The 21,290-nt window shown below is 45.3% G+C and overlaps 2 protein-coding genes across 6 annotated transcripts in view; both read left to right on the forward strand.

The window, feature by feature from the left end:
• The first annotated feature begins 6 nt into the window (after positions 1-6).
• On the forward strand, positions 7-3,646 carry PPCS (phosphopantothenoylcysteine synthetase). The gene is made up of 3 exons (XM_035116943.3): positions 7-586; positions 1,061-1,164; positions 3,285-3,646. The coding sequence occupies exons 1-3, from the start codon at positions 82-84 to the stop codon at positions 3,600-3,602; spliced, it is 927 nt and encodes a 308-aa protein (XP_034972834.3). The 5' UTR covers positions 7-81; the 3' UTR covers positions 3,603-3,646.
• A 3,111-nt stretch (positions 3,647-6,757) lies between these two features.
• Positions 6,758-21,290, forward strand: part of CCDC30 (coiled-coil domain containing 30) — a 39,334-nt gene continuing 24,801 nt past the window's right edge. For 2 of the 5 annotated variants that reach the window (XM_088671799.1, XM_035116941.3), the window contains exons 1-4: positions 6,758-6,913; positions 10,796-10,978; positions 15,593-15,713; positions 20,487-20,677. In XM_088671799.1, the coding sequence (XP_088527925.1) occupies positions 6,896-6,913; positions 10,796-10,978; positions 15,593-15,713; positions 20,487-20,677 (513 nt within the window). In that variant the 5' untranslated portion in view covers positions 6,758-6,895. The remainder of the gene's footprint in view (positions 6,914-10,795; positions 10,979-15,592; positions 15,714-20,486; positions 20,678-21,290) is intronic. The other 3 variants (XM_088671798.1, XM_088671800.1, XM_088671801.1) reach the window with 3 other exon arrangements.

A 21,290-nucleotide genomic window follows, 5' to 3' on the forward strand; every position in this document is an offset into this window, starting at 1 on the left:
TCTCCCGGAAGCGGAAGTAGCGTAAACAGAAGCAGCTGCAACGCTCGAGTGGCCAGAGCCGCTCCTGCTGCCGACGCTGCCATGGCCGAGCAGGTGCCTCCGGTGTCTCCCGCGGAGGTCGAGGCGGAGCGGCGCGTGCGGGCGTGGGCGGAGACGCAGCGGGCGCGGGGTCGTCACGTGGCGCTGGTGACGTCGGGCGGGACGCAGGTCCCGCTGGAGACGCGATCCGTCCGCTTCCTAGAGAACTTCAGCAGCGGGCGGCGCGGGGCGGCCTCGGCCGAGAGGCTGGTGCGCGCCGGCTACGGTGTCTGCTTCCTCTACCGCACAAGATCGGCTTTTCCCTGGGCACGCGCCATTCAGCTCAGCGGGCCCGCGCTCCTGGACGTTCTGCGCGTGCACGATTGTGGCGCAGGCGGGCAGCGCGTCGTGGTCGACTGCAGCGGCAGCGCGCTGCAAAACCTCGTGCCCGCGCTGCTGGCTTACCAACGCGCCAAGGAGGAAGGCGCCCTCCTGGTCCTCGAATTTACCGGCCTAGTGGAGTACTTGGCGCTCCTGCGCGCTGCTGCCCGGGCCCTCGCACCGCTCGGTAAGCGGAGGTGGTGGGAGGAAAGGAGGGCGCAGCGCCCGCGCATGCTCGTCTATCTCAGTATTGTCGGCACGGAGTGGCAGCAGTTTTCTCCTGGGTTCCAAGTGCGAGCGTGGGAGTTCCTGCCAGCAATGCTACTACGGTCGTTTTCTGCGGGTCAGGATCTGGAACATGTTTGTTGGGTGGTGCTTTCCACTGGGTAATATTGATCCAGGTTTGTGTATTGAAGCTCTGTAGTAGGACTGCTGATTCAGAGGGGCTTACACTCAAGTAAGTGTGCTCAGGACTGAATTGTAAAACTTTTTACTTTTTAAAAATTTTCTATTAACATTAACACTCTGGAAACTAAATAAATTCAAAATAACTTAAAACCTCCCTAAAATTTTGCACATTCATGTGGAAATTGTTGCGGTGGTCTTTCAACTAGCACCACTTATGGTACCAATTTTTCTCACTTGCTTAATCTTCAACTAGGTTCTAGTGCCATGTTTTACTTGGCAGCAGCTGTGTCTGATTTCTACATCCCAGCTTCAGAGATGCCTGAGCATAAGATCCAGTCTGCTGATGGACCCCTACAGGTGAGGTCAGCAGGTACTGGAATTTTGTTCCTGGAGACTTGTGGTCCATTAAGAGGTGTAGTGGCTTTTCTTCAATTAAGCACTCCAGTTGTGATGTTTAAGATTACTTTTATGTTGTCAAGAGCAACAGGGGCTACTGAGGAACCCACAAAAGTAGTGGCTAAAGGCCTGTAAATTAGACAGGCTTATATAGAGGCATTTCTTTGCCTTTGCTTTCCACATGCATAGAAATAAAATAATGTTTTCAGAGGGGAAGCATGCCTGCATTATCAGAGATGGGTGCCTGATTCAGCAAGAATTCAGTGTTGAATTTATGTCAAACTGGTCCTAAGCTTAGTTTTCCCCTGCACAAACACTCACAGATTTTCCTAACCATATTTCTTCACATGTAAGCTACCTATCAACATATACATCAATATATTTATCCACTACAGAGGCCTGTAGCCAAGCACCAGAATCCTGGATTGTAGTACCAGATTGTTACTTTGCTCCATCTTTTGACATCCCCCCTCTAGGAGCACTCACCAGCTTTTCCTCCGTTGCCCTGGGATGGGTCTCTTCCTTGGAATCTGGGGTGGACAGGCCAGTCTAGGCCCTATTACCAGATCTGCTTGTGTGTCTGTTTGTACTGTACACGTGTTCATGGAATGATCACACTGGGACAAATGAGGAAACGCAAATAAATACCAAACCCAAGGAACATCTACTGGTATGTTTGTTCTCACAGAATAGCAGGCAGGAAGAAAACAGACTTTGTGGCCAGAACCACCAGTGCCGTTATAGAGTAGTAAAAGTTTGCTAGTCCAATACAAGGCAAACCTGCCTTGCTTAGATAATAATCAAGTTCGTTACTCTTAGTGCAAGAGAAGCTAAAGGCAAGGAGCTTAGTTTATAGGGAGGTTTGGGGATGGGTGTTTGGAAACTCTGCAAAGTCCATGTGTAAACAACAAGAGTTGCAGCTCCAGTGATAGCTGTAGATGTACAAGATACTTGATGCTTGAGATGTGGAAATAAGGGAGAGGGTTGGGACACAATTATAACCTCTTGTCAAACAATGAGTAGATAGAAATGGTTCCCTGATTTTTAATTTGTTGGGTTCTCTCTGTGCCAACTTGTCCCGTTCTCAAGCTCAGGCTATCACTGCATCAAGAGCATGTGTGCGTTAGGGCTAGGCGATACAGTGGAACGACTCTACAGCGAAATTTTTTGACTTACGAGTGGGGCAAATGGCCGCACGCTTACGAATTTCTCGACATCCGAACAGAAACTGAGGCGATTTTAGATAGGGGTTTTTTGACTTACAAATTTTTAGATTTTAGAAATTTCCGTTTCCGGTGTATTCCTATGGGAAATCGCGTTTCCAATGGCACTTTTTAATTTACGAATTTTTCGTCCTACGAAGGTGCCTTCGGAATGGATTAAATTCGTAAGTCGAGGCACCACTGTACCTGCTTTTCAACTTCATGGTGTATCACCAGCCAAACATTGCATTTTGGCTATATATCACAATGTTGAAAAAAACAAGCTGCGTTGGCTTCTGCTTGCAAGGCCATCTGGTGAAACTGCCCCAGCTCTCACCGTGGGAACTGAGGACAGGGACAACACAGCTTGTTTGTGCAGCTCCGCTGGGGATCGGGAAGGTTCCCCTTCCCAGCTGAGACAGCCCTGCCGCTCCTCCCCATCTCTCATGGGTTAGTGGGCGGTGCATTGGGGCTTCTTTTACTGCTCCTCCGCATCTGCAGGAAGGAACTCTTGACTCCCTCCAGTGATCTCTGCTAGCAGAAGGACTCAGGAGCCATGGCTGTTTCACCAGCAACATACTGCTGAGTGAAACCGACATCGCGCTCTGCTCCCCATACCGGTCCTGGGTAGTGTGTGCATTATGCTGAACTTCTTTCTTAAGAACATAAGAAGAGCACTGCTGGATCAAGTCAGGGGGACATTTAGTCCAGCATCCTATATCACAGTAGGCAACTGGATGTTTAGAAAACTGTCAAGTAGGAATTGATCACAGGAACACTCCCCTCCTGTGGTTTACAGCAACTGGCATGCAGAATCATTACTGCCTCCAGCCATGGCCATCTCTGCGAATTTGTCTAATCCTCCTTTCCTTGTTGCAGATCACAATGAAGATGGTGCCAAAGATGTTATCCCCTCTGGTTAAGGAATGGGCTCCAGAGGCGTTTGTGATCTCATTCAAGCTAGAAACAAACCCTTCCATCCTGATTGACAAAGCAAAACAGGCACTGGAGAAATACCGCCACCACGTGGTGGTTGCTAATGTGCTGGACTCCCGGAGAACCTCCGTGATTGTGGTCACCAAGGATTTGGAGACACAGTTGTCACTTTCTGATGACGAAGTGGCCCAAGGCATGGAAATCGAAGAGAAGATTGTCAGCTATCTTCAGTCCCAGCACAGGGCTTTTATGGAGAAATGACTTCTCCCGAATAAAAGTGACTTCTTTGATTCCTCAGAACAGAATAGACAAATGGTTAAGAGGTTTTTATTACTGCTAAATCGTGTCAAAACTTTATTACAATGGCGTATAGGATCAAAAGGGTGAAATTCTGACATAATTTTGGCTATTTTTGCACAACACACGTTTGCTGCTTGTTAGAAATATATACCATATAAATCTAAACATTCCTAAGTCACAGCTTTTCTGAGTGCCATCCCTATCTCCTGTTTTGTTTAGCCTTGTGCGATCAAACCTCAAGGAATGTTTGAATACTCTCTCCTTGCAAGCAAGGTTTGATGGCTACACCTTGACCATAATGACATCTGGCCATTCCACTTCATAGTCTTACCAGGACAGGCCCTGCTGATGTTTACATTGCCATATGAAGGTTCTTGCTAATGTGTAACCTTCTGGGCCTATGTTAAAATATTATATGGGGTTAGAGCAGGGCCGAGGAACCTTTCTTTTTCATTCCTGTCAGTGGTAAACTCTGTGCTGGCAGTGGGTGGGACAGAAGCCAGCTGTGGGCAGAGCCAGAAGTTGGCATGGTTTTTCTTTCATGCTGGGGAAGGAGCAGTTCACTCTTGCTGGAGGCCTGAGCTAATTGTGCATAGGGGGCTTTTGAAATCAGGCTGTAGGACTGCATGAAACCCACCTCTGGCTTGGAGATGGTTCAACTTTGTGCTATGTGCCACTAATTTGGGTTCAGTTTTTTACTCCTGCCAAGGTGGCAGAGCCTTTGCTTTCACTATTGTGCATTCACTTTTTAAATTGTTATACAGTGCCTCATGTACATCACAGGTGAGAGGGCACCATAAGCATTGAAAATGACAACAGCCATGTCATGTGGAGGCTATAATCTGAATTTCAATAGCTGGGGGTGACAAAATGATGGTGTGATGGGAGAGGAAGGGAGGTAGTGATTATACGGAAGACTTTTCCATTTGGGAATTAAGAACAGGGTTTGAAAGAGGGTGGTTTTGAGGATTGATTTGAAAGGAGGCAGTGATATATGTACCGGTAATGCCATTTTTGCTAGCCTCCCCCAACTTGGTGCCTGTCAGATCTATTTTCTACTACAAATTCCATCAGCTTCTTAAATATATTTATTTGTACTTTAATCAAATGGTCCGAGAGTAGGTTACAAAAACACCAGTTAAGCCAGGTACAAATGAGATTAAAATCATAAAATGAAATCACAAAACTAACCAATGATGAAGGTAACAAAAGAGCAGCACAGAACATCAGTGCAAGAGCAATGTATTTATTTGGGAAGAACGTGCTAAATGGTCTGAAAGGCAGAATCCCCCCATCTTCTGCACTATAGACCTTTTGGATAACAACTCCCATCAGCAACTGTTCAGCAACCTGTGCTGCCTGAGGATGGTGGGTTTTTTAGCCCAAAATATTGAGGGCAACAGGCTGAAGAAGGTTGCTTCAAGGCCTGATGTATTTGTTCATGTTCAGATTCAGAACCAGGTAGATGACTAAAATTGTTCTTTAATTGTTTCAATCCTGGTGAAGTTAAATCTCTAATATCTTTCAGTAAATGGGGATCAGGGTACACACACCCATATGCCCGTAAAGTACAAAAGTACAAAAAAAGTATATACAGTCATACCTCATTTTGCATCCGCTTCAGGTTGCATCTTTTCAGCTTGCAAACGCGGCAAACGTCCGGGTTTCGCCGCATGCGCAGAAGTGCCACTCTGGTTGTGGACTTTTTGGGGTGCGAACGGCACCCCAGAATGGATCGTGTCCGCAACCAGAGGTACTACTATATGTTGAAAACAAGCACAGTGAGATTTCACAACAGCAGTAATAACAGATAACAGAGTACACTGTTTACAGGATCCTTGTAGGGATAGTTGACAGAGAAATGGATTGTGTTCAACATTAGCCCTACTCAGAGTGGGCCCATTGAAATGAATGAACATGGCTAATTAGACCCTTTAATTCCATTGGGTTTACTCTTGTCTAGGACTTCAGACTTAACCATAGGGTAGCAGTGCCTGGAGATGGAAGTATGTAATTTGAGAAAAGCTGGAGCATAGGTTTGTAATGCCAGTGAAAAAGTCACCCACAATTGGAATGTTCTGATTTTTCAATGCCAGAAAAGCAGCAATGTCACAAAAACTGGCTAGGGTGGCAAAACCTGGGTTTTGATGCTTCCAATTTCTCCACCCCACACACTAATCTTGACTGACCACAAGGGACAGGGACATGGGGATGGACAACGGCTGGCTCACAGTGGAAAGCAGCAGGTATCTCTATGACTTTGAACCTGCGTCCTGTGCGTATTTATGCACAGCTAAGTTCCGCTGTGTTCCAAAGCAGAGTTAGAAATGTATCTGTAAGCTGTGTGGCTGCAATCCTATATATACATTTTGGCATGCATGGTAGACAGAATAATTAATACATACATACCTTATGTGGGAATACTCCATTCCAGTTGTGTCTTTCATCCAAAAATGTATAGGATTTTGATGTGACTATTTTTGACCCCATATGCTGCAGTTCTGTGCTGTCTTGCATTGTAGTTGATCCCAGCAACTCTTTGGGACTTAACATTTGAGTAAACATGCTTAAGGGTTGGTTGTATGTTTCAAAAGCTGAAATTGGCACCTACTTCTTAGCAGAAAGCTTCAAATTTATGCATGCATTTTACATACAAGTCCTAGTGAACTCTTTGAATTTACTCCTCAGTTACCTTGCCATGATTGCGTGTCTACCATTCCTGCATGCTTACCTGGGAGTAAGCCCCATTGAATGCTGGGCAAATTAACTTCCAAATAAGCACAATTCCCACAGCAAGCACAAACCTGTGTGCGTTTACCAAGTCACATTACCTTTTACAGTCATTGCCTCTCAGCCTAATCTACCTCGCAGGGTTGTCCTGGAGGGGGGATCAAAGGAGATTTGGGAGAACTACCGGGATACACCATCTTAAACATCTTGGGGGGTGCGGGAAATGTGGGACATAAATGAAATAATAAACCCCTGTGGGTGCTTGGCTTAGGGAGAAAAGCAGCAAGGTTTATTTCCGAGTAACGCATGCAATGCAAGCGAAATGGGTTTAACCCGCGGTGGGGGCGGGGTCGTTGCCACCTTGCCACGACTACATGAGCTGCGGGAGGGGGGTGCCCTTCTCCCCCCACTGCGCTTAAGTTTAGCCTGGGCCTGGAAGGTAGGCCTCGTTGCCATGGTGACCGCGGCCTACCTTTGGGCTCGGGTAATCCGAACCGGCTCTCAACTGACGCTGCCGAGCTCGCATGGAGGGAGCCCAGCCGGTGAGTACGGAAGGGGGTGGATGCGGCTCCTGCCGGGTGGGGGTGGGAAGCGGGGCGTGAGCTCTCTTCTTCCTTGCCCCGGCGAGGCTGTTGGTCAGGAGAGAAACAAAACACACGACAAGCGCCTCAGAAAAGAGCCGCGCGGGATTCGGCCGAGAAGCAGCGGCCACGCAAGCCCCCGGCGAACCTCCCCTTGTGCTGCTGTATTCGCCCCGGCAGCGAGAGGTAGACGACTGTGCCTGGCCAGGGAAGGCTCAACAGTGAATTTGTCTGACACGATACATATCTAGATACGTTTCTGCCCTTTTCGTAGAGTTGGAAGGGACCCAAAGTCACCCCGAAAACCCTGTGGGGTAGGTTAGGCCACCCAGTGGCTGAATGGTGGGATTTGAATCCTGGTCTCCCAAGTCTTGCCCAAAACTTTAAACCAATACATCATGCTGGCTAGATATTTAAAAAAATCCCTGCTGGGTTAATAAAAACTGGAACAGGATTGCTCTACAGCTGCCAAGTTTCTGTTTCGTGTAAGTTTCTTGTAAAAGTTCACCTTTGAACTGCTGCACACCCACCCACACCCTGCCCTGCCCTGCCCTTGTGTTTCTTTTGTGTGTGGTTCTTTAAAACAAACAAAAAAGCCAACAACTTTATTTAAACAATTACCGGGGGGGGGGGGAGTGATTCCTGGATTGGAGTATCAAAAGTAAGTTTTGCATCATACATGCGTATTCAGGAAAAGGGTCCATCAAGACAACCTGATTTCCATCATCAGTGCATGTAGAGAATAAAGGTAAAGGGACCCATAACCATTAGGTCCAGTTGTGACCGACTCTGGGGTTGCGGTGCTCATCTCGCGTTATTGGCCGAGTGAGCCGGTGTACAGCTTCCAGGTCATGTGGTCAGCATGACAAAGCTGCTTCTGGCGAACCAGAGCAGCGCACGGAAACGCCGTTTACCTTCCTGCTGTAGCGGTACCTATTTATCTACTTGCACTTTGACGTGCTTTCGAACTGCTAGGTTGGCAGGAGCCGGGACCGAGCAACGGGAGCTCATCCCTTCGCAGGAATTCGAACCGCCGACCTTCTGATCGGCAAGCCCTAGGCTATGTGGTTTAACCCACCCACCATATAATGTGAAACCACTCTAGGTCTTCTGACCCATTGGAGATTGGGAAACTTTCTCCGAAAAACCCTAGAGTCCAGGTATTTTAATATTTGTGTTAAATGTCAATGCTTCAATGTATTCCACCATTGTGGCAACTGAGATTCTGGTTGCAGCCAGCATCCACGTTATCAGATCTTTTCAGGTGTGTATTACACACTTAGCCACCCCAGAGATTTAACATACATTAGAGATTTAAATGGCAGTTCAGAATTTAGAAACCAAAGAGCATTCGCACCAAAGATAGAAAAAGGTGCCAACAATCTGGCAAGAGCCCAGATGTTCTAGAAAGTTGTACCGTGTCTTGAATATTTTGGAGACCAATGTTGTAACTGGCCAACTGTTGCAGATAATGCGGCTGTTAAAGATGCAGCTACATGACATGGTTGAAAAATGGACAATTGCAGCTGATAGATGTTGATTTACAAGATGTGGTGAGGGGCAGTAGCTTACCGTAGATGGCTTCAAAAGGGAATTAAATACATTAATTGAAGGGAGGAGGAAACATAGGATTCTTCCTTACATACCGAGCCAGGCCCTTGCTCCACTTTATTCAGTAATGTCTACAGAAGGGATTAGGAAACTATGGCTTTCCAGATGTTGCTAGACTTCCTTGAGCCAGCATAGTCAGTGGCCAGGAATGTTGGGAGTTGGAGTGCAATAACATCTGAAGAGCCATAGGTCCCCCATCCCTAGTCTATGTTGACCAGAAGCCCCTCTCCAGGGTTTCTGACAGAGAGCATTCCCCAGCCCTACCTGGAAATACCAGGCACTGAACATGGGACCTTTTGGATGCAGAGCATGTGATTGCTTGCTTGCTTACTAATTTTGTATACTACCCTTCATCCAAAGATCACAGGGCAGTTCACAACATAAAAATACAAAATGAGAACACGAAATACATAATAAAACTAGAAGCAAAACAAACCAATAACCCCCCACCCACAAACACATTTTAAAGGCCATGGAATGTTCCATCAGCCAAAGGCCTCGTTATAGAGAAATGTTTTCGCCTGACACCTAAAGATATGTAATGAAGGCACCAGGGGAGCCTTCCTGGAAAGCGCCTTCTGCAAACGGAACCACCGCATAAAAGGCCCATTCTTGTGTTGCCACCCTCTGAGCCTCTTTTGGAACGGGCACATGAAGAAGGGCCTCCAATGATTAACACAGGGTTTGGGTCAGTTCATATGTGGGGAGGTGGTCCTTGGGGTATTGCTGTCCTGAACCATTTAAGGCTTTATAGGTCAAAACCAGCACTTTGAATTGGGCCCAGAGATCGTAAGTGACTGTGGAGGCCAATTCTGGATCCACATGTCCTTCCACAGTGGGGACATTGGTTTCCGGGCGGGAGTTGATCATGGTGTGGATTTGCCAAGCATGCCTTCCTCTTAGCACATTTCTCCCTTGCGTCCTGAGTTCGAGTGACTTCAAAGCCCTTTGGTAAAGGCTGTTCTCCAATTGGAGCACTCATAGGCAAGTATTTCCCATTGTTGGTGTTTATACTGTGTTTTTTTAGATTTACCTTGAGACAGTCTTTAAACCTCTTTTGATGACCACCAGCAATAGGCTTTCCATTTTTAAGTTCAGAATAGAGTAGTTGCTTTGGAAGACGATAATCAGGCATCCACATAACATGACCAGTCCAATGAAGTTAATGTTGAAGAATCATTGCTTCAACACTGGTGATCTTTGCTTCTTCCAGTACACTGGTATTAGTTCACCTGTCTTCCCAAGTGATGTGTAAAAATTTTTGGAGACACTGTTGATGCAATCTTTCAAGGCGTTTATAAGTGGTCCATGTTTCAGAAGCATACAGTAATGTTGGTAGTACAATAGCTTTGTAAACAAGCATTTTGGTTTCCCTGCGAATGTCCCAGTCCTCAAACACTCTGCACTTTAATCGGGAGAAAGCTGCACTTGCAGAGCTCAGGCGATGCTGGATTTCGGCATCAATGTCGGCCCTTGTGGAAAGATAATTGCCCAGGTGGGAGAAGTGATCAACATTTTCCAACGTTACACCATTGAGTTGGATTTGTGGTGCTGCAGAGAGGTTATTTTGTACTTGTTGGTACAACACTTTGGTTGTTTGGATGTTGAGTGATAGGCCAAGCTTTTCTTAAGCTTCTGTGAAGATATTTAGAATGGTTCGGAGGTCATCCTCTGAGCGTGCACACACTACGTTGTCATCAGCATACCAAAGCTCTATGACGGAAGTTACGGTAACCTTACTCTTTGCTTTTAGCCTGCTCAGATTGAAGAGCTTTCCATCTGTTCGATAAATGATTTCTACTCCGGTGGGGAGTTTCTCGTTGACAAAGTGTAGGATCATGGCAATGAAAATAATGAATAGAGTTGGGACAGTAACACAACCCTGTTTAACACCTGATCCCACTGTGAATGGTTCACTTTGAGAGCCGTTGTTATCTGTGATTGTTGCTGTCATATTATAATGGAGGAGCTGAATGATGTTCACAAATTTATCTGGGCAGCCAATTTTCAGAAGGACAGTCCACAGGGCATTACGATTTAAAGTGTCAAAAGATACAGCCTGCTCCACAAAAGAGAGATCCGTCCATAGCTGTTAGCCACGAGGGCTGGCAGAATGTTCCCAAATACAGTTGCTGAAGCAGTATAGCTGAGAAGACTGAAACAAACAAACATACAGATTAATTGTTTAGGGAATACCCCTTTTCTGATTCCTTTCTACATTCCTTTATACAGGAGAATGCACATATAGAAGACATAACTCAGCAGCTCAAGGAAGAAGGGGTTGACACTACAGCGCCTGCAAACGACCAGCTCTGTTATGTCTGGAGTTTGTTCTTACGCAGTCAAGAGGAGTTGCATTCTGCTGCTGGAGAGTTAGAGAAACTCAGGCGACAGCAAGTGGAAGAGATGAGAGAGGTAGGTGGGAAGATTGCCAGCCACCGGCTGCTGACACTGGAGTAGCCCAACCACTTCTAAAGGGTTTTTCAAAGGTAGATGCTTTCAGGTTTATAGCCCTTAGGATTGTTCCATGCTAGGTGTGGACAATTTGCTCAAGATAGAAGTCTTTGCTGAAGAACTTCCCACAGCAAATGTGTATTTGGTACATGGACTGAACATACGTTGTGTGCCATTTTTATGCATATGGTGGATGTTGAAACACAGTTGTTGGGCATATTGTGCTTATTTTACAATGTTTTTAATTCTGAAAGTGGCTGCTCTCAAGGTGCCCAGATTACAATGAGAGGGGCAAGGAGGGCCTGTCCTCTGGGCGCATAACGTTAATTATGTCCAGTATAGGACCTGGGCTTGTTTAGGCATTACATTCCATCTTTGGCACAACACAGGAACTGAGCTTTTAGCTCAGCTTCCCTCAACTGGGATTGAGAGAAATTGTGGTTCAGAACCCACAGAGGGTGCCCTGTTGGCGAAGGCTGATATAGCTGCTGTGTGAACATGTTATAGAAGTATGTGATTTGTTTCTGTCCCAGCACAAATCTTGTAACAGCTGGAGCATGTTTGAACTGCACATTTTAAACTTCCAGGTTTACCGTGACAGCTACTGAGAATTGATGTGGTTTCTCCAGAGAGGGCTAGCTTTGTGTGAATGAGTCCCAGTTCAGCCCATTGCTTATCCCTCTCATATTTTAGGGCTTCCCAAAGGTGTCCATAAACACAGCTCTATCTTTTTGTTCCTTTAACAAAAAATCCTACTTACTTTGGCATGGGGCAGGGGAGCAAAATTTTCCATGATTTCTGTTGGTTTCCTGGTTTTTGTTTTGGAATTTGCATCCGGTTGTCGTAGAAGTTTGGTATGTTGTCAGTAAGAGAGGAAAAGTACTCATAGTGCATAGCTCACAGGGAACCTTCCTGTGCAAGGTCTCTTGAAAGGAACAGGATTCGCGCAGGAGGGCATCCTTTGTTCTTGGGCAAGTCACATTTGATTCAGCCTGGCTGGTGATGGGAATCATTCTAGGTGGGTTTTTTCCCCATGGCCTTCAAAGAGAAGAGCAAAAATAATAGGAACAGCAGGCGGTAGGGTCTTTCTTATGTCTGACGCAAAGGATTGATTGCATTTCTCAACTGTCGTCAGCTTGACAAGGTGAAATTTAGATCTTTGCCATATGGCTTGAATGTCCACACAGGGAAAAATCTGCCCACATCACATTTGTAAAGAACCCCAGCCCACTGTGAGCAACAGAAGGCTGTGTAAGCACATCTCCTCCTGCTTTGAACAGAGGATGTCTGGAGAGTATGTCTGGGTTTAAGATCCCATTTGACTTTTTTGTGCTAATTGAATGGAAAAGGAGCAAAATAGATGTCTCAAATTGGTGGTTTTCCCAGACTTGAAGGACACAAGAATCATCCAGCTGGATAAGAGTCAAAGGTCCATCTCAAAAAAGTGTCTGGTTCCCCACAGTGGCCAGCCAGATGTCTCCTTTGTCACCAGTTTGCTGGAAAACACAGGAGGGGAGGGTGCTCTTGTGCTTGAATCTTGCTTGCTGCTTTCCCACAGGCATCTTGTTGGCCACTATGAGAAGAAGATGCTGGACTAGATGGACCATTGGTCTGATCCAATAGGATCTTCCCATGCTGTTATGTTGCCTGCTCCAGGAGAAAGGGCAATTTCCCACACCCCATTACAGGGCCTGGAGTCAGTGGCAGAGCTTCATGCTCTGGCACTGGGGGGTGGGGGGCGGAGAGCAGGTGTGGGCAGGGTTGGCGTGCTCCCCCCGTACTCCTCTTCCTCCGCCAGTACCTGGAGTGTGGGGTGGCTTGCAGGGATGACTCCAAAGCTGTTTGCTTTGGAACTGCCCCCTCAGCATAGGAAGCTGGTTGTGTGGACTAATGGGCTTCCAACGTGGACAAACGCCCCTTGCATGATTGGAGAAGTGTGTCCAAATCCCCAAATCAGCAAAGCGTTCCAAAGAGACAGTACAGACAGCGACCATTTTGTGTGGTAGTTCTGTTCCTGGCCCTGCGCACCATTCACATTTCTGAAGATGTAACACTTTAAAAAAAAAAAGATGGGACCCTTGCGCTTAAGGAACTGACCGTCTAAAATGACAGTTGAAAATATATAATCTAAAAGTGATCCAGGTGGTTTCAGTTCCTACTTGCACTGCTCAACCTCTCCTGCATTTAATATGACCCTTTGAACATGTGCACATTTCATTGGATATATCCTGCTTCAGGGGCTAAGGACCACTTAAGGGATGGTCAGATCACAGTCTGAGGTCAAGTGCTTGTGGAAGTGTCAACAAACACAGCCAGACCTGGACTCCTTTAGAGATGATAAAGTGGGGAAGAGCCTGTCAATTCTTATCAGTGCCAGATATGGTTGGAAATGCCTCTGCCTGAAGCCCTCCTAAAAAGCTGCTGCTATTCAGTGCAGACAATACTGAGCTAGCAGTATAGGATAGCTATTTTTGTTCTAGTGAAATATATTGGGGCAGGCAGGGGGCTTCCGGCTTCCCTTGTCTTGACCTTAAACTCTTGTTGATTCAAACTTTAGATCAGTGGCTTTCAACTGTGTTTGTTGGTTTTTTCCATTTGGTTATAAGGGGAAGATCAGTCATGATGGATCTATGTGCCTAAAAGATGATGTGTTCTTTCTCCTTTGTGAGAGGTAATCTGCCTCTGAATACCAGTTGCTGAGATTCACAGGTGGGAAGAGTGCTGCCACCTTCAAAAAGTGGCACTCCAGACCTGCTTGTAGGCTTCCCTTTAGGACATCCAGTTGGCCAGTCTGACAGTGGAGTCCTGGATTAAATGGGCATAATCCATTAAAGAAACCTACCTGAATCACCTGTGATGTGCAGGAGTTCTCTGTGGCAGATGCACCAACAGTCCCATGCCCACCAGTTAACATGGAAAGGCTTCTCTACCACTACGTTTGAAGGCTTCTTCTTTAGCTATGAACGGCATAAATCCATTCTGATCTAGGGGACTCTGACGATTTCTCAAACATGTGAAACTCCACATGAAGGTTAAGCTCAGTATTGAACAGAAGGTAGGACAGAGCTTTCTAAACTGTGTTGTGACACATTAGTGTGTCGGCTGCAGCATATACATGGGTCACGCAAATGCTCCCCACACTATTCCCGGGGCTGGAAAGGGGTTAGTTTTACCTCCAGTTTGCTAGTAAAACTGAATTACTGTGTTGCAAAATGCTGCATGTGTAAAAAAGTGTGTCATCGACATGAAAAGTTTGGAAAGCTCTGGTGTAGGGAGTCCCATAGTGTTTTCAGGCAGGGCATTCGTAAGGAGCAGCCTGATTATGTTCTTCTCTGACTCGCTGAGTGCTAAGGCATAGGCCTGTGCCATTCTGTCTTGTACGGCTTCATTGAAAAAAATTGCCCCAAACCTGCCTTTAAATGATATGTATTTCATATGGACTTTTAAACATAAAATACACACTTTTTAATGTGCTCATCTCTGTGTTACACATTTTTTGTGCCCTCTTGGTTACCTAAAATATGTATTTTTGTGTGCCCTTCCTTTTGTACACTAAAACTGCATAGTCAGATCTGGAGAGCTGCACGATCTGAAAGGAAGTTGCATTGTGATCCTGAAGCAAGTTCAGGAGTGTTGAATTGAGTTGGTCTGCTGAAAAAAGCTCATTTGTCACAGCAAGAGTTAAGCAAAGCAATGGCTCCATCTGCTGACAGTTAAGGAAATAACCTAATTTCAGCACAGTGCAGATTAGTATGGGTATAGGTGGTTGTTCAAACAACCTGATCCCAAATAAATCAAGTCTTTAAAGTTTAATACCATCACTTTAAATTGAGCTCAGAAACAAAAACTGGGATTTATCATGGAAGACAGGAATGAATGAATGAATGAATGAATGAATGCATGAGCGAAAGAGTTTCAGTTATTAGCTGCTGGGAAAGACCTATGCCCGAGACCTTGGAGCGCTGGTGCCAGTCACAGTAGATGTTACTGCTAATGGGAGTTTCTGGCAGAAAACAAGTGGCACAATTGTTAAAACAGCTGCCCAGGCTGCCCATTTACTAATGACACAGGTTCAAAGGCTTTTAATTTATAGCGTACATCGGCTGCCACCTAAACCCAACTCAGTGAGATAATCTGCAGCGGCATCTCTGGTATTTCCTCGAGTTGATGAGGCTCATTTGACAACAACAAGAAATCAAGCCTTTAGTGTCATTGATCAAGTTCTGTAGAACTCTCTGCCAATAGGGATTCAGGCACCTTCTATGCCAGTATTGAAAGGCCTGCTGAAAACCTTTCCTCAGGGCCTATGCAGGCAATTGAGAATTCATCCTTCTGCAGTGGTTTATAGATACTTGTGTTTAACTTTTTTGCTTTCAATTTGTTTTTCACTTTTTTATGCTTTTATTGTGTGGTTTTTTAAAAATCCTTTTCATGTTGTAAAGTGCATAGATAGGTTTTTATGATTTAGCAGTATGTAATTTTTTAATAAGTAAATAAATAAATAAAATGGGCAAATAATGCAGCCTGACCTGTCCTTGCTGTTTGGGAATCAGACTTGCCTCGTCCTCTTTTCAGGTGGAAAATTACGTGGCCCACATCCGTACGTTGACAGAAGCGCGGGATGCTCTGGCAACTGCATTCGAGAGAGAAAATGTGCAGCTTAGGGTGGAAGTTACACAGCTACAACTTGAGCAAGGTACTCTCTCTCTCCCTCACTTTGCTGAACATGTCAGATCCAGGACCGTGAGGCTGAGGCCACCCTCCCAAAAGTGTCCCCTCAGCTAGCCCATTGCTCACAAGGATCTTGATCAAACTGGAAAGTGGGGAGTAAACTTGCTTTTTATTACTTTATCTACTTAGAGCATTTAGACTCTACACTTCAGCCAGAAACATTCCCCAAGTAGCTTAAATACAACTAATTAAAACAAGGCAGTCCCTGATCGCAGGCTTACAAGGTATAAAGCACAATACGCAAGGGAAAAGGGACAGGGAGGGAAAAGGGGGGGGAGCAAACTTAGGCACCAGTTTTTAAATGGTAGTTGCTACAAATGCCTGCTGTAAACTTTTCCATCCCACCACATCAATGCAGGCAATTACATCCCCCACAATGGTCTATTGAGGTTTGCTTTTAATTTCTTTTTGCTTTTAAGTAGATTTTAGATTTCTATAATTTTATTGTCTGGTTTTCTGTTTTTATATTATTGTAAACTGCTTGACACATTTGTATAATATAGTGGTATATAAATACTTTTATAAATACATAAAAAATATAATGGCCAGCTGGTATGGAAGCAGCTCAGAGGCAGGAGGCACCCAATGGAACTGGTCTTTCTGCTGGCTGATGGAATGAGCCCTGCTTCCCATCTCTCTCAATGAGGTACCTTTCTTCCTCTTATACCATCACAGGCCACCCCCAGTTTCCCTAAATAAGAGGCATTGGGCAGGTTGACTGTGCTGGGGAGCTTGTGAAATGGCTCACCTCAGGAGCCCTGAGAACCACAGTCCAGGTGTCTGTGACGTGCTTACTGGATTAATCTGTACAGAAATTCATGTTTAAAATATGTTCTTAAATATGCATTTTATCGTAAAAATAAGATAAGTCAATGGACTTAAGTTCTGCGATTTCAGTGATTCTATCCTGAGTACAGCTTAGTTTGATACAACCTGCATTTTATCTTAGTGTACACATTTTCAAATGTATTTTATCCTGAAACAGAGCTTGAGGTCCAGAGCCTCTCCTGATGTTTTCCCCTCCTCAGCATCTGTTACCTAGAGGTATATGGACTTTGGACTGGGGCAAAGGATTCTGTGGCCCTCCAGATGTTACTGGACTACAGAATGGCTTTCCGTTGGCTCTTTTTGGAGACATGGTTTCCTCTGTAAAATGACTAAACAGGCAAACATCTGGGTTCTGCCACACAGCTACAAAAGAGGTGGAGGCTTCAAGGAAAAATTGGCTCCTTCTTTGTTGCATTGGAATCAATATAAAACAAACCAGGCAGTAAATGTGGATGCAATAAGTACGCTTTAATTTAATTTAATTTAATTACAAAAGAGCTTGTTGATTCAGGTCAATGGCCCATCTAGTCCAGCATCCTGTTCTCACAGTAGCCAACCAGATGCCCCAGTGGGAAACCAGCAATCAGGATCCAAGCACAAGAGCACTCTCCCTCTTGTGGTTTCCAGCAACTGATATTCAGAGTCATCGCTGCTGCCAGCTGTGGAGGCAGAGTATAGCCATCGATAGCTAGCAGCCATTGATAACCTATTAAATCCTGTTAAGTATATTTACCATTTAGCTGTTAAATCCTGTTAAGTTCGTCCTGTTAAATAAATGTTGAACATAAGGTGGTTAGGTTACAGGGTTGAACATGAGTTAGGTAAGTAATAACTATACTGTACTCATGAGTATAGTTGCAAAACCAGAATTGACCCCTTACTGCTTTCCTCTGCTCATTGCCCAATGCCCACAGTGGTTCTCAACAGTGCCGCAAGCAGAGAGCTGACCTTGAGGAAGAAGCTACTTCCACAGCTCTTGCCTAACCCGTGCTATGCGTTTAGTGGGTGGGTCGATGCATTATGTGATAATGGATCAACGGCTTTAGTGAGGGGTGTGTGTGTGTGCTCAGCCTCCAAACCACAGAGCTCTAATTGCCCTGCACACAAACCAACCAAGCAACAGAATGGAGCAATTTAAGCGTTCACAGAGAAAATGTTTTTGCTGATGTGTTAGAATCAAATAAGTGTTTTTAAAAATTGACCTGCTCGTTTATTGTATTTGTGCCTGGCTGTGCAGCCAACTTGGCTTCCTGAAGCAGCTTACGGCAGTTAAAATCTCAGTTGCTAAATACACAGAAAAGTTACATGGAAAATAATTAAGAGAGCAGCAACAAGATAAAACAGGCATCACCTTCTCAGTGTATCCTCAAAGAGATGCAAGTAGAAGAGACCAGCATGTTCAAAAACAGAAATGGTATTCCAGCTCTCATCTGATTCAACCCATGCCACATATCACATCTTAACTTTGAAACCTGATTCCCAGCACTCTCTTCTCCTCTTAGCAGAAGGTTCCGAACAAAAGCATATTTCCCCAGTTAGAGTCACAGTGACCTGGTTTCACACCTCCCAGGTGACCATTGGTGGCTGGTGCTTGCCAGGAGTGGAATGGGAAGCGGGGAATCAAAAGCAGTATGCTGGGAGTCTCAGGTGGGGAGAGTTACTGTTGCACTCAGGTCCTGCTTGCTGGCTTCCCAAATGCATCTGGTCAGCTACTGAGGAAAGCAGACCACCTAAGTGGGCCACTGAAAAAAGTAAGGGGAAAGGGTGAAACTCAGCAGCAGAGTATCTGCTTTTCATGCAGAAGGTCCAAGATTCAATGTTGCTGGATCCAGCTCCCATCATCCTTGGCCACTGGCTATGCTGGCGAGGCTGATGGAAACTGGAGTCCAACAACTTCTGGAGAGCTGCGACTTATTCTCCACTGGCGTGAGGCAGTTGGCAGAGTAAAGTCTGTCATCAGCAAGTCCTGTGCCATCTTTATGGAATGTGAACCCAGTGAATGCAAAAGAATCTGTCCAGTGACGGTGATGTCTGAACCATCCAGATTAGCTTGGGCTTATCACATGGGAGGAAAGAAAGAATCTAGAGAGGAGAACAGCAGTGGTTTTGCCTACAGAACAAAAGTGAACAAAACCCTCTCTCATAACACTGGACATCCAACAAGGCTAAATGTTGGGAGATTGAGATGAAATAGAAGAAAGGACTTCTTCACACAGTGCAAAGTTAAATTATGAAACTCACTCCCACAAGAGGCAGTTATGGCCACCAACTTAAATGACTTTCACAGAGGGCTGGACAAATAGAGGAGTGGCTATTGATGGCTACTTGCCTCCGCAGTTGGAGGCAGCAATGTTTCTGAATACCAGTTGCTGGAAGCTGCAGGAGGGGAGAGTGTTTCTGTGCTCAAATCCTGTTGGCTTGTTTCCCACAGGCATCTAGTTGGCAACTGCAAGAACAGGATCCTGAAGAGTTGGGCTCTCTTTGGCCTGGTCCAGCAGAGTTCTTCCTATGTTTCTATGTGAACAGAAAGTACACAGGAATCATTGCTGTGGGACCTAGGCACAACTGTTCCTCCCTCCACTCCCTGAGCTCTACATGCTTAAACAGAGCAAAAGCCTGACTGTCCACTCCCTGTCCAAATCAATTGCATGTTTCCACTCAGAGGCCTGCTGCCAGTTCCATTTGCTCTTGCAATCAAAAACATCTCCGCAGTTTCCACTCTGTGCTATCCCCTTTGATTTTAAACTGCAGTTTAATAAAGGGGGTGTACAAAAGGCCGAGGATAGGCAGTAACGACCAAAAAGGGAGCAAGAGGGAAGCAGAAATGGCTGTGCTAGGATCATGCCGCATGGATTATTTCTTTGTTTATAAAAAATATTTCATGGAAAAAAAGACATACATAAAAAATCATACATAAAACCATGCTTATAAAATGACTTAACATTTTATAATTGAAGATCAACTAGAAACAGTAGCCAAATGATACCCTAGATTTATCCCACATCTTTGTCTAGTTTGCCAGCTATGGCTGTTCCTGGACTGGGATAGCCTGACCACTGCAGTCCATGCATTGGGAGCCATGAGGCTTGGTTACTGCAATGTGCTGCCCTTGGACCTGATTCGGAAGCTCCATCTGGTGCAGAATGCAGTGGTCAGACTGCTGATGGGAGCTGTTGTCTGACAACATGTGACCCCATTGTTGAATGGGGGCTTACTACCACGCTGTGTTAAGGTCCTTGTATTAACTTGCAAATCCCTAAACAACTTAGGTACAGGGAACCTGGATACCTCCTGAATCCTTCTAACCCAGCTCAATCATGGAGATCACCTGCAGGAGCATCGTTGGTCGTTCCCTAAGTTGGGAGGTCTCATCTGACAGTAACACAAAACTGAGCTTTTAGGGTTGTTGGCCCAGTCTTGTGGAATGCTGTTCCAATAAAGATATAGCAAGTGCCATCTGTTTAAACATTTAAATGTCTGCTGAAAACTTTTCTGTGCCACCAAGCTTATGCAGACAGTTGATGATCTTTGATTTTATCTTTTAGGGTTTTATGTGGGTTTTATTGTATATGTATTTGGTTATTGTAAAGTGCTCTGATAGTGATATTTTTTATGAATAGAGGTATACAAGTGGTGGAGAACAGAGTTTTGTTTTGTTTTTAAATGAGACAAAAACCTTGCAAATCTTACTTTCTGGAGGTGGAAGTGGAATGAGTGACTACAACAAACCAGCAGCTGAATTGCCTTCAGCTCTCTGGGCAGGTGTGGAGGCAGCCCCCTCTTTGGCTTTGGATCTTGGAGGTGGTTCTTTCCTGTCTCTGGACTTGTGTTGAAGCCAGCAACTCTCTCCAAGAAAGCTGGTTCTTTTTTATAGGATGCTTAGGCGTGCATTTCTTTCCCACACCACCAGAATCTCAGCAGAAGGAAGTGGAAGAAATGTTGGAGCAGGAAGGCTTGTTTGATATCGCCCACAGCAGCCCCAGTGAACAGGTTGCTTATTTGCTGGTTGAGAGAAGCACCCTGCTAGAGAAGATAGATGCGCTGGAGCAAAAACTGCAATCCCCCAGCTGTTTGGAAAGCCTTTGCGCTGCTCAGCTTCAGGTACATCAGCCTTCTTTATCTGGAATGCTTTTCTATTCTGCCTTAAAGCCCTGAGAGGCTCCCAGAGCAAATTGCAGAAAAGTAATGGTATAGTGACCTCTCATGGAGGACCAGTGACCTCTCATGGAGGAGAGAACTATTGATGGCTACTAGCCATGATGACTCTGCTCTGCCCTTCATAGATGGAAGCAGCCATGCTTCTGAATACCTGTTGCTGGAAGCCACAGGAGGGGAGAGGGCTCTTGTGCTCGAATCCTGCTTGCAGGTTTCCCTCTGGGGCATCTGGTTGCCCACTGTGAGAACAGGATTCTGGACTATATGGGCCATTGGCCTGATCCAGTGGGCTGTTCCTATGTTCTTAATGTGCTAGCCAATGGATGCCCACCTCAGCTGGCATTTTCCTTAAAAAATATATTATTGTCCATTTTGTTTCCAGGTCTCACGAAGACAGGAAGATATAAGATTTCCCAATTCATTTCCCTCCAGTTTGATAGGGGAGAAGTATGTATATTCAGGGAGCAGAAGAGGTGTTTTCAGATAACATCCGTTCACCTTATAAAACATTATGTTTTTTAAAACTCTCCGTGTTATTTATATTAGTACTATGAAGAAA

Source organism: Zootoca vivipara, chromosome 6, assembly GCF_965207765.1.
Source record: "Zootoca vivipara chromosome 6, rZooViv2.hap1.1, whole genome shotgun sequence".
In the NCBI taxonomy this organism is placed as follows: Eukaryota; Metazoa; Chordata; class Lepidosauria; order Squamata; family Lacertidae; genus Zootoca; species Zootoca vivipara.